The sequence below is a fragment of the Conger conger genome, chromosome 10 (genome assembly GCF_963514075.1).
Source record: "Conger conger chromosome 10, fConCon1.1, whole genome shotgun sequence".
NCBI classification, from domain to species: Eukaryota; Metazoa; Chordata; class Actinopteri; order Anguilliformes; family Congridae; genus Conger; species Conger conger.
In genome coordinates this window covers 47932027-47946262 of record NC_083769.1, presented here as the reverse complement: position 1 = coordinate 47946262, position 14236 = coordinate 47932027, and the positions used below count along the sequence as shown (strand labels likewise).

The window sequence follows — 14236 nt, the reverse complement described above, 5'->3', positions numbered from 1 at the left end:
ACATGCTACATACATTTAGCGAACGGTTGTTTCACAGACACACCAGACCGAGGTACACAGCTACATACCCTGAAGGACGTGTACATTACAATACTTACAGCTTGTGTTAAATCACTATCCAAGCTTGTAAATCTATTAAATTCATTTTTATATAGCACTTGTCACAATGGACCAAAGTCTGAAATCACTTTACAAACGTTTTGGGACCAGGCCAAAGCAAGCCACTGGCAATTAACACATTAACTATTGAGATTTTAAAAACGTTTTTAAGAGGAATGAAACTATGTCGATCCTGTGTCCTCCGGGCATAATGAGATCTATATAAAGGAGACAGGACTGCGGCCAACAGCACATTGTACATTAGCTAACTCTGATTTTACACAATAGCCCATGATGGGGGATTAACTGCATTTGTATTAAAAGTCTCAATAAACATGCAATAAAAATACTTTTGCTGCAACGTACTATCTGTACAAGGACACCAGTCCCACTATTATTTCCATAGTTATTTGTTGAAGATAATACAAAAACACCTCATTAAAAACTTTCTAAAGTTCAAGTATGTCAGGCAAACACATAAAGCATTAATTATGAAATGTATTGGAGTACAAATTTCAAATCATGAAATTTTATACCGGCATGTATCTGAATTGATTTCTGGTCTGGCTGTTTCTTCGCCTGTATTCCATACCCATCCACTGGGTCCAGACGTGGACAGACAGGTGGGCATGAAACCTGAAGCAGGTCACTGGGTCCAGACGTGGACAGACAGGTGGGTATGAAACCTGAAGCAGGTAACTGGGTCCAGACGTGGACAGACAGGTGGGTATGAAACCTGAAGCAGGTAACTGGGTCCAGACGTGGACAGACAGGTGGGTATGAAACCTGAAGCAGGTAACTGGGTCCAGACGTGGACAGACAGGTGGGTAGGAAACCTGAAGCAGGTAACTGGGTCCAGACGTGGACAGACAGGTGGGTATAAAACCTGAAGCAGGTCACATAACAGAGCCACGTCATATACTGCCACTGTATCGGTGTCAACACATTTACTTTCCTGCTTGTTGTAATATGTAATTTGTCTGCACGTTTGTGTGTGACGTGCATGGTGTTAAATCAAGCTGCTGATGAGATTTTTGTTTCACAACGTGCCATCAAAGCATTGCCAGGCAAAGCACTGGAACACCGTCTACATTCTCTACTTTTTGCCATTTCTTCAAGTCATTTTTAAAAGTTTTTTTTCCCCTCTGTGTTTTTCCTACCAGAGCTATGCTTTAGCAATTACTGACAACAAGGCTTCCTCTGGCTTCAAGATCAGGGCCACAAAGCATAGACCCACCAAGTTTAAATCACTGGAGATCATTCGAGACGATATTCCTTCTCATTAAAGAGTAGCACTGTCTATCCTAGCCTTTAAGGTGAATGTTCACTCAAACACACAGTACCAAATATTACCAATTAGTCAGCTTGTTTGGGCAGTCGAGCCTTGTTTTCAATGCTAAATCGCTCTGTTTCATGTCAGACAATACACTGAAAAATAAATTCTGAAACAGTAGCCAAGTACCAGCCATTTTGGGATTCACTTAGCCTTGATGCTCAACTTTTCAGAGTTAATAGTTTAGCTCTACAGAGCAAGGCTATCGTGGTGAGTTCTGGGACCGTTTGGCCCAACGTGACATGAAATGAACCCTTTATTTAAGGAGGAATCACAATCAGGGAAACCTGAACGCAGATCGGCCCTCCAGGACCGGAGTTGTGCACCCCTGACAGGACCGGAGTTGTGCACCCCTGATTTAACTGGTAAGAGGCAGAACCTTAAAAAGTGGTACATCGATGGTTCATTAGGATGCATGCATTAATCGGGTTACCAAACTCTTCAGCATATTGCATCAAAAACCTTGAAGCCAGTGCCCTCAAACTCAGCACCATGGAGGGCCATGTGTATGCTGCCTTTTATTTTAGCCTGAAAAATCTTGATTATGTAATTATTTAAATTATTTGCTGAAATAGGGCTGTAGGTTTGCACATAATCTACATAGAGTGCAACGTGTTATCGGCGTTGTCCAAGTAACAACAGTTGCTTATATCCTGTGCTTTAATGCAGTTAAATGGACATGGTGGAATGAGTCACTGGAATACATTTAGGCAGCGTTAACTGGCTGGACTGAAAGCCTGCAAACACACAGCCCTCTGTTTGAAACCACTGCCCTCACGATTGTTCCTGCTTCTTCAAATCAAACCTGCCAATACAACTTTCCACCAAATCGTTTCGCTAATGTCCACAAGGTAGCTGCGAATATTGCCCATATTTTACAAGCAGTATTTTCTTACACAATTTCCCAGAACTTGTCCAGGCGCCAGTGCATGGAGAATGTGCACATCAAATGACCAAGGGTGTGCAATCTCATCCAAAAAGGGCCAGTGTGGGAGCAGGTTTTTGTTTTAGCCCAGCACTAATACACCTGATTCTCCTCATCAAGGATTTGACTGAAGACCATGATTAGTTACTTAGGCGACTGGTGTCAGGTGCAGTGCTAGAACAAAAATGTGCACACACACTGAGCCCATTTTGGATGAGATTGGGCACCTCTGGAAGAATCACTGCAGACTTCAAAGACATTCAACACGTAACTGAGACGTGGTTTACCACTGGCCACCCGGATTAGCCAATCACAGAGCCCCAATATTCACTTAAGCGTAGGTGCTTATAAAACCAAGTAAGTTTTTGTAGATACCCACTGTAATATAGATAAATAATTTGTTTGTTTAAAAAACATCTCAGTGAGCCAATAGACCAGTTATCTTTATAGCATGACATAATGCTGCAATTTATGAATGTCCTTGCAAATAAACTGACCGTGCTCTAAATCATTTTAAAGTCAAGCAGCATTTCTTTCAAATTTTAGCAATGTTAAAATCAGGGGACGGAGAAAAATGGAGGGCAGACACAAATGGTGCGCAGAGATTTTGTTCAGTCTCCATCTGCCTCCGTGTATTTCCCACACTATGTATGTCTCCGGATTTTACTCTGCGTTTTGCGGTCACCATTCGGTTACTTGAAGCCACGGGAAAAAAGACCCAAACATCGAAGTCGAACACTCTAAACGCCGCTCTGTGAGTTCGGAGAGACACGCGACGCAAAGAATGTGGCCGCACTTCCGACCATCCACGCGCCAAACATTGGTATTCTGGTTATCGAGCGCGGGCGGCACGGCTGAATTTCAAAGTTCCAGTTCCGACACTGCCAAATAGCCCCCATGCTATTCGCGTAAATCTAAGCAGAGGGCATCTGTTCGGAAAGCATTGGCACAGATGAGCCACTTTGAAAGGGAGTATATCAAAAAGGACTATCGGTTATTTCCTCCGTCGAGGGAAATGTGTGACTTACATCCGTAATCGGATATTATTTGGTAACGCACACTCGAGCAGATACAAGGGAGCAACAGGATTTTCCCATTCCGTCGGTGGAACCGTTAATGACCTTCCTTGAACTCTTAGGCTTAGACCAGACCAGCGTTTAATCGCAAATATCCTAAATGACATGCCTGTTTTCCAGATGATATAGCAACAAACCACACCGTACGACCGACTCCATACAGTACTAGTTACGACCTAGCCTACGCGTTACAATCCTTGCCGTTTAGTAGCCTAATGCATCGCCGGATACTTAATACGCATTTACCGTCCGCAGTGGCAGCTATAGCACCCACCCCCATAATGACACGGAATAAACACCGAATCGTTGGATTTGAACTGCAGGGATAAAAGTTTACATGAGCATATTTTACAAATGCAGAAATACAATGCATCGTAGCGACGAGACAGCGAGACCGATGACAGCAATTAATAAACGTACACAACACTTTGAATTTGTTCCCCCCAAATATCCCTCCCCGGTTTGAAGACAGCGTTCATTTGCACTTCAGAGAGCACCTGCGAAAAATATTCAGTAAATAGGCGACTTTATTCAACCCCAACATATCGCCATTCCGTGGGTTTTTGGTGTCCCGAATTAGGGTAAACTCACAAAAGGCAGAGTCGCAATCGAATTTAAAAAGAATAATAATAAGTGATGTACTTACCAACGGCTAAATCAAGTAGGTCTGCGCACAAGAGGAAACACAATGAGAAGACGGTCATCTTTCCCGTATTTTGCAATAAATCCCCAACTCCATCAGTTTTTAGAAGCTCTCCATTCCTCGACTGCCTGATGCCCACCATTCCAACGGTACTAGATCGGGTGGTCCCCACAAACTGCTCATGGTTCTAATAAAAAAAAATATATCAGCGCAAAGAGGGGCAACAGTAGCCGGTTTAAAATAAACAGGATAATTTGCGGTGTCAAAGAAAACGTTCGAACGTGCGTTTGAAAGGCTTCCCCGCACGCATTCTGCGGCTCGCGATACTGCAGCGCACGAGGATAAAACACAGCAACAGATTTGGAGGAAAACGCTTTTCACTCAACGCTCGCTCGCTCGCTCTCTCCCTCTCTCCCTCACTCTCTCCCACTCTCATACACGCAGTCACTCTTTCACTCACGTATTCTTGGTTACTTTTGTTTTCATATTATTATTATTATTATTATTATTATTATTATTATTATTATTATATCCCTTCTAATATTAACAATTATAGGCTACAAAAAAATCGAGGCGACGGACCTACTGCGTAATGACAATTTACAAATAGGCTACTAAAATATTATGTGTATTACTTGCCCTATTGAATCGGGGCGATTTATTTTCGTTCCTCCGAATGAGTAATTTATTTTTCTTAACGAGGGCTTTATATTTTTTTAACGCACCTATGAGAAGAATAGATATATACTTTGTTAACACACACACATCTGTAGTCTACACAGTGTGTTAACATTTTAGCTGGCGCGATAAAATTGACCCGGTAGCGAGACGTCTGCATTCACGCCAGGGGACACTCCGGGGAGAATGAGACTTGCAGGACTGTGACAAAGGCAGCAATGGCTCAAGGTGTCCGTATAGACTGCATGCAAGAACTGCATGCGTTTGTAGAATTACAGGAATAGCGGCGTGTCTGGATCGGGTATGCTGTGGGGAAGTTGACAAAAGGCTTCATAATGCAAATATAAGGCTATTCTTTTTTTATGCGTATTGATAAACTTAAACGCTGCAATAGTCAGGAGCGTGTCAGCGGGAGACGCTCTTCTCTCTGGACCAATTACGAGACCAGAGTCCAGCGGTAACCGAGTTAACCGAGATATTAAAGTCAGCTCCTGCCTTTCTACGGTCTCTTACGATCCTCTGCAAAGAGTAGATGGTTCTGTGGTGTGAGATTTGGTTTAGATAAAAATTTAAAAAAAAAAAAAAAACATTCCCCAAATACCTAATCATCTGCCACCTTCACAGGCAAAAAAAAAACCCTTGTTAACTCTGTTAAAAAACCGTTACCGCGGTCCCGATTGGTTTAAATACACAAATCCAGTTCTACTTGGCGTCTCTGGGGTTATTATATGGCTTTGTTTGCCTTGCTAATTCCATATTGAACATATGAAACATTTCTACAACTGAGTGGATTTATTTATTTTACTGGAACTATTCTGATTAAGAGCTTTGCTCCTGGGTGCAGTTCATCACCTCTGACTGTATTGTGAAACTCAACAAGCCTGGTTACTCAACCGCTGTGTGGGCAGCCAGTTGCCCAGAGGCTAAATCACCCTGGGACCCGGAAGGTTGGTGGCCCAAACTCCCCAAGCCGTTGGGCCCTTGAGCAATGCCCTTATCCCTGCAGTGCTCCAGGGGAGATTGTCTCCTGCTTAGTCTAATCAACTGTAAGTCGCTTTGATAAAAGTGTCAGCTAAATAACAAATTATTACTGACTACCTGTAGTAGCTTACCACCTGTGACTCATTCACCACCTCTCCACTCCTCTCTGCCGTTCAGACTTGATAGGCCTCGCCTTAAGCCCAAGTCACATGACGTGTTGACTCTACCATTACAGATACAGTACCCGGCCTGCCCAGTACAACTTTCATTCTGTGACAGGAAATGGCAGTGCACTCAACTGCCGTGATCCCACAGGTACCCTAGCAACCGTCTTAATAGAATCCTTGTAAGCCACTAAGGCCATTGTTACAGTCCATCGCTAGCTGACCTGCCCCCCCCCCCCCTCCCTCCCCCCCACTCTCAGACTGCCCACCCACGTCAGCACACCGGAGCCGAACTCACACCCGGCCCAGACCCGTCAGCACACCGGAGCAGAACTCACACCCGGCCCAGACCCGTCATCACACCTCTCTGGAGCTGTGCCACAACAGCCATCAGGAGCGTCACACTCAGCGGTGGCCATTTTCTTTATTTGTAAAATAACACAAATGTGTCCGCCGAACGTGTGGCGCGTGTTCAAGACGTCAAGGAACAAGCGCTGCTCGGTCTAACCCAAAACGGCAGGCTCCTTTCAGTAGTGTGACACCTACGCTTGACCCGTGAAAGGATTCATTATTGATCACTGCCTCTTCTGTACTCACCCTGCCACAATTAAATATCATCACGATTGTTGACTTGCATTCAGCATTTAGACAGATACTCACAAGCACCCCCCCCCCCCCCCTTCCTCCTTTATCCGTAGCGTGTCTTAATGGACTTTCTGTCACGTGTGAGAATTTGAAGATTATCCAAAGTGAAATCGATAATTTGATTTGCCAGGAAACAACACATTTGCCTGTATTAAGCAAATGTCTCGTATTGATTTTTTCTTTCTTCTCTGCATTTCTCAGAGTTAAGCGTGCACACACACACACACACACTAAAGGAGAGAACAAATATGCCAAGTCCTGACCTAATTTCCCTTCAGCGCTCTCCATGTATTCCCCCGAACTTTAGAGCGCGCCCGAGTAGCCCGTGGAATATTGAGTTTCTAATTCGGTTTCTAACAGCACTCAGAAGCTGCTCAGAGCCCTCAGCAGGATGGCAGATTGCACGCCAAGGCCCTAGTGACACGGTCCCACTGCTGGCCTTCCCTGCAAGCACACTCACCTCTGATTTAATCACAGACTATGTGACAACAACGAAAAAACTAATTATTTGATTTTGTGAATTTGGCCAACCTATATATGGATATACATAAATGAGTATTTGTATGTGCGTATGTCTCGAGGGGTTATGACAGTTGAAATTACTGTAAAGTCCCTGGTATGTCACAGCTTCACTTCAGTCTTTTGAAATATTCCTTCAACAACTACGACATACCAAAGACTGGACATCTTACAGTGTGGATATTTTTTGCATACTGCATATCACAGACTACACAGTATGCTAGTAGACAGTACATAGGACTCATGACACATAACGCAGTAGATCGGGCAATGATTCAGACACAGCACAACATGGTTAAATTCCCAACCTCTCTCTACATCCCCCCCCCCCCCCCCCCAATCATCCCTCATTTTAATTAGCAAAACGTTTCAATTGGTTCACTCCCTCTCCACCTCAGTAGTTGGTGAGCGTTCTGGCACAAAATGGCCGCCATGCGTCCACCGGGTGGGTGCTACACTTTGTTGGCGTTCGGCGGGAGTCTCCCCCCCACATCACCGTGAAGCACTTTGAGTGTGAGAAAAGCACTATACTGTTTGGAATGCAGGAATTACTATTATTAATGGGGAAATTGCTTACAGCGCTTTTGCTGAGAACGTGTCAGTGGGTTTGGTGACACAGAATAAGAGTCAGGCTTTTTTCATCTGCGCTCTTGCGCAAGCGGGGCAAACATCGTGTGACTGACTGGAAAAGGATCAGGGGCAGGGCTGTGTTCGCGAAATGATTTTGGTCTGGTGACATAGAGCACTTAACGTAAAATCAAATATGTCCGTTTCAAATTTGTATGGTACAAATACAGCATACACTCAGTGAGCACTTTACTAGGTATTTATTAGACCTTTAAAAAAAAAAAAAAAAATTGTTTAGACTTATTGGTTTTCTGCTGCTGTAGCCGATCCACTGAAGAGGTTTGACATGTTGTGTGCTCTTCTGCACATCACTGCTGTAATGTGTGGTTATTTACATTACTGTCACCAGCCTGTCAGATTTGACCTGTCTGGCCCTTCTCCTGTTTTTGAAGCTAACAAGTAGTTTGCATCTTGCAGTGAAACCTCTTGAGATCGGTTTGTGAAGTCACTGACACATCGATGCCTGGTCCACATTTTGACAACTGCCAATAACAGACTCCAAAAGGCAATGAAAAGCCTGGTATCAGGATTAGATACTGAAAGCTTTCTTATACCGGCACTAAGGATGCGTTACATCCAAGTAATCACAAACAGCTGAGAAGCCAACTGCCCAATTACTGTTAGTCCCCTAAAATGGGGGACTATGTATTAAACAGGGTGTAATTCCTACACGGATGAACCAATACGGATGTACTGCAGTCTGCACTCGAACCTCATATTCAAGCGCACACACGCACACACACACACACACACACACACACACACACACACACACCTTGGGTTGAAGGGCTCATCACAAAAATTTAAATGCAGTTCAGAAGCAACGTTTGCATTGGCTCTGCGCCATGTTTGGTCACGTCAAGGCTCCACAAGGAACCAGCGGCTAATTGTTTTTCTTTTCACAGCACGCAATTATTGCATACCAACAAAATACATTTTCATAATATATATATATAATATATAAACTCACAGAGAAAGAGTGAGAAAGAGATAGTGAGAGAGAGAGAGAGAATAATTCAGAATTAATCTATGATTCCCCCCCCCCAGACCTTTAGGATGACTTGTAACCTAGGGCAACAGTAATATAATATCAAAAGGAAAAAAAAAAAAATTGAAATGTCTTCTATGTCTTATGAAATTTCCCATAAGCCTGTATTGTCTTGATGCAAGTTTTACTGCCCTCATACTGCAGCTGTTTGCAGACAGCGCTGCCATGTTCATTTTCTGTCTCTAGAGGGCAGTATATATATCAGATTTTAGATTGACACCGAAGACAGGGGTGTTCTTGTCAACGTAACACCTGCATGGCAAATTAACTGTCAGTCATCTGGACAGTCAAGGGGAGGCTGAAAAATCAGAAAGCAGACCTGTGCAGATGACAAAAGATAGGGATCTGTTGACCGTCGCTTCAGAGAGTGAGTTTGAGACAGAAGGACGGACGAAGAGACGTGCCGACATTAAGCATTGCTAAAATATTAGGCAGTTTAACCACCGATGTCACCTTAACAGACGGCGGTCTACATTTTCCACCAGAAGAGAGGCGTGTGCGCATTCAGAGTCTGATGATAACCTGCGCTCTCTTTTGCACATTCGGATTCAGTGTATTTTCTCAAACAATTTTAATGGCTCTTTTCAATCCCCTGCAATCCGAGCAGTCAGCACTCGCATTCAGCACACTGCTGTGATGTAGTCACCCACAAGTGGCTCACATGCTGCCGGCACCAGCGCTCGACAGGGAGGTACATTTCTCACCGACGGCTGCCGGTAGCCTGTGGGCACATAGTGGAGAGTTAGAAGGATAATTGAGCAGTGGCCTAAGGAACGCCGGGCTACTAAAACTCAGTCACCCTAACTCACCCTAACTCACCCGAACTCTGGAGGAGAATGAGAACAATCGTGTTGCACCACTGCCTTGTTATCATCGCATGTGGTGATAGCACGCGACTCTTAATGTGACTCATGACAGCAGAGGCTTATTTGTGGGTCTATGCAGCACGAGTGGCGGGCTGTGTTCACGCAGAAGCACCGAACTGTTCAGAAGCCCTTTCCACGGTCATGACAATGACAATATTACAATGCCTGTCAGTCAGCTGCATTCAGATTAGAAACTAAATGACATTACGTTATTGGCATTTGGCAGACGCTCTTATCCAGAGCGAAGTACAGTTGATTAGACAGACAGGAGACAATCCTCCCCTGGAGCAATGCAGGGTTAAGGGCCTTGCTCAAAGGCCCAACAGCTGTGCGGATCTTATTGTGGCTACACCGGGATTAGAACCACCGACCTTGCGTGTCCCAGTCATGTACCTTAACCACTGCGCTGCAGGCCGCAGTGTTCAGAGGGGCGACATTAGCCCAGGAGGTAAGAGCGGTCGTCTGGCAGTCGGAGAGTTTCCGGCGGCACCGCCCTGGGTGTGTCAGTGTCCCGGACACCTAACCCCCCCAATTTCTCCCGTCGAGCTGATTGGTGCCTTGCATGGCTGCCTGTCGCGAGGGTGAATGGGTGAATGAGAGGCATCAACTGCAAAGCGCTTCGGATAAAACCCATATTCACCACAGTGCTGTGTTTGGGGGGGCATGATACAAAGAGGGTTCGGATACGTGGGGTTTCAGAGCCATCTGCCGTGTAATGTTCAAGCCGGGACATAACATGTGAACGTATGACACGTGAACACCTTGGCATGGTGAGAATTTCAGCACAAAGGCTGCCAAGGATTCACTCATAGCTTCCCCCCAGACTGGGCCAACCTCGCTGGGCCAGAACTCGAGAGGGAGAGGGGGGGGAATCAGTCAGGTGTTGATGAAGACTAATTGTGTATTCTCCGCAAACACGCAGACTTGAGCACACACCAGCTCTCCTGCTCAATTTATGGGGATGAGAGAGGATCAGGAGATGAATATCACGAGTGGGTGTTTCACAAATAAAGCGCTCATTGAAAATGCAGATTTACCTTCGAGATGCCGCCAGTGTAAGGTTACAGAAAGTTTTTTTTTTTTTTTTTTTTTATAAAAAACAACAGCAGCAGCAGCAAAAAAAACAACAAAAAAAACACTAGAGTTTTAGCCAAGGCAGGAGACAAACAACAACACATGAAACGACAATGAAAACACAGCTCTCTGCCAACTGCGTTCACACGGTCGGCACACGTGACACTTCAGGTTTGCAGGCAACAAAAAAAAAACAAAAAAAAGAAAAAAAACAAAAAAAAACAAACAAACATTGGAATAAAGACGTCTTGGCAACCTCTCCTTTTTGCACACAAAACCCATGGCTTACAGGTTCTTACATTAGCAAACGCTCCTGTTCACTAAGATTACAGCACATATCTATCTGAGCCAGTGCAGCCCGGCTGCTGTGTAAGGGGCTAGCCCAGCTCTCGATACTGTGGGAGTCTGTGGCGCGGCGGACAGATTAGCGGCGAGTTGTGAAAACGGGACGCAGGCTTGGCTTCAGGGGCCAGGGCACGGCTGGGATAGCTCTGGGCTACGCCTGGATGCCTCCAGACTTACTCTCCCCGCCCATTTAAAAGTTAGGTTTTTCCTTACACACATGCACAAGCACACACACACACACACATGCACACACCCGCATGCACACACACCCACACACACGCACAGGTGCACACCCACACACACACACCCACACACGCACTAACATGCAAACACGCTCACACACTCCATGACAAACTAAAGCCTCATGTCTGTACCTACTAGACCAAAATACCTGAAAAGGGAGGCTCCTGTTCCATCTCCTAACCGGCTTATCCTGAACAGGGTCGCAGGGGGGCTGGAGCCTATCCCAGCATGCATTGGGCGAAAGGCAGGAATACACCCTGGACAGATCGCCAGTCCATCGCAGGGCACACACACCATTCACTCACACACTCATACCTTTAGACTCTCCAATCAGCCTAACCTGCATGTCTTTGGACTGTGGGAGGAAACCGGAGTACCCGGAGGAAACCCACGCAGACACGGGGGAGAACATGCAAGCTCCACACAGAGAGGCCCCGGCCGACAGGCATTCGAACCCAGGACCTCCTTGCTGTGAGGCGGCAGTGCTACCCACTGCACCATCCGTGCCGCCAAAGCTGTAAGTAGTAAAGGTAAACCACTACCGGCAGGGGCGTGTCATCCCAGGACATTTTCGAAAGGCGAAAGGCAGATTGCAGGTCAGCAGGACGTAAGTTCAAGCACACACTGGCCCCCAAAACGAATGCAGGATGATGAATGTGTTGAAGGTACAGGGGAATCTTGTTTAGCCAGGTGCAGTGCGACACAATTACACACAATTACCTCAGTGCACTCGTGTGCTCCAGCCCACTCACAGACACGGCCTTTTGAAATTCTGCTTTGCCAACCGCCAAAAAATTCCAACAGAATGTATTGACTTTTTCACCCATGGTGGGCTGGCTGCTATCTCTCCACACTGAGCAATTATTGCGCACACACACACACACACACACACACGGTGTTATGAGTTTGATGAGAGCGCTGGAGATTGTTTTGTAATCGTTATTGTTTCTTATTTAACGTTATTATTGAGCCAAGCCGTACTGCACACACTGCACAGAGAAGGAGCCTCAGTGTGATTCGGTTAGTACATTTATCAGCTACAAGGTGCGGGCGCTGAGAGGCGATGCAGTAATGAAATCCTAATTTATCTGCCACTGCAGTGGCTCAGCTTATAAATTAGCATGCTTTGAGTTCTGGCTGAGCCCGGCAGCGCCAAGTATCGCTGTCCTGGGTCTGGACTATGTTATCGGGGGGACCGGGAGCTGGATTTTGCAGTGGTTGTGACCCGTAACTATTGCTGGGTAGCTTGGCAGATGGTCGTGGGTGAAAGTTGTGCGTCTCTCATGATCAGCGGCAGCACTCCTGTTCCAAACTGCGCGGTCTGCAGGCTGGGAATATTTTATTGGCTCACAGGAAATCTAAATTGCAAGTCGGCTAGTTAATTAGTGTATTTTCATTGGATTTAAACCCAATTCACTCAAGCAATTAGCACAGAGCGCGGGCCAGTTGGTCTTCAGATGGGTCATGTTTTAGTCGTTTCTTTACCCAGCTGTTTCGGGGAGCATTATTAATCACATTCAAATCTCCAAGCAAGTATCATAGCCTGTTAAAGATGAGAATAATGCTGCCCGGCCTCCAGCCAAAGCCGGAGACACGCGTATTAAGCTGGAAAAGCTACAGAATCTATTTCACATCATCAACTTCATGAACTCTTAACTAAAACAGCGGTTAACTGGTTCAGGGGGGAAAAGTCATCAGATCATAACGATTGTACCATTTTTCTCCCCATTCACTGTAGGTTCCTTATGACATTATTCTTCTTGAATTTTTCACATATGCCAAACTACAGTCAGTCTGAATGAGGGTATTATGATTAGGTTATAGACATTTTATGGCACGGAAGGTTCTATTCTGGGATTGCTTCCACTGGAAAGCACGAAGTTACGGCAAGACCATAAATGTGTGTGTGTGTGTGTGTGTGTGCGTGTGCATGTGTGTGTGTGTGTGTGGTAGAAATAAAATATTTAACATTCTGTTCGCTTGCATAAATGGGCCGTATGTAATGTATATGATCCCCTGTCATCTGCATTAAGAGGGCTTTCGTGGTTAATAAGAGAGGGCTTATTCATTTTGATTCCTCATGATATCAACGAGGCCCTCATGGCCCTGAAATAAACACGTTAAACTCAGATATTAACACAGTATTATATGCCAGCAATCTCTCTCTCACCTACGATAAAACTAAGCCCAGAAATGAGATGAAGCTGAATAAATAATCATGAATAATTCTTCCCCGCTAATGTTGGTTTATATCGCTGTGAATGCAAGCTTGACTCATTGACAAAATGGGATATCACTGTGTGTGTGTTGTGTGTGTGTATGTGTGTGTGTTGGGGTGGGGTGGGGGGGTGGGGGGTGGCGTTTCAATACTTTTCAATACTAGAACAAAATTGCATTTACTTCATCTCCATTATTCTGGAGATTGTACTTTGATCAGATTTCATCTCCCCCAATCTCATTGAAAGAGGCGCTAACAGGCCTCTCACTGGTCAATTCATGTAGCAGCGAATCTCGTTAAATAGCTGTCAAAGACAATTAGTAGCTCGACTGGCAACTTGCTCCAGCTCAGATAATGAGAGGATAATTCCAGAATGATCTTTCTCAATGCAGACCATACTGGTCGCAGGGACACAAGTTAGCCATGGAGAACCGCATTATGAAAATTAATAACCCAACACGCTCCTGGGTCCTCCCATAAATCTCTCATGCGGCATTTTTATTTTTTTATGGATTGATTTTGTTTATGAACTGAAGAAAGATTTGTGCAAAGTCAAAGCAGTACACACACACCCCCCCCGCCCCCCCCCCAACCCACACATATTTGCATTCCACTTGCTTTAAAAAATGGCTGTTCAAATTCTGTTTGATTACAAATGTATGGTCAAATGTATTTCACTTCAAATCCCTATGCCAGACAGTTTGCACCAGTGGCATTACAGTGGGTTTAGCTGACGCTTTTATCCAAAGAGA

At 45.1% G+C, this 14236-nt stretch overlaps 1 protein-coding gene across 2 annotated transcripts in view; it reads right to left on the bottom strand.

Annotated features, from left to right (window-relative positions):
• The window catches only part of LOC133139312 (immunoglobulin superfamily member 21-like), a 251621-nt gene extending 247170 nt beyond the window's left edge, over nt 1-4451 (bottom strand). For both annotated transcript variants that reach the window (XM_061258762.1, XM_061258763.1), the window contains exon 1: nt 4080-4451. In XM_061258762.1, the coding sequence (XP_061114746.1) occupies nt 4080-4218 (139 nt within the window). In that variant the 5' untranslated portion in view covers nt 4219-4451. The remainder of the gene's footprint in view (nt 1-4079) is intronic.
• Between the last annotated feature and the right edge of the window lie 9785 nt (nt 4452-14236).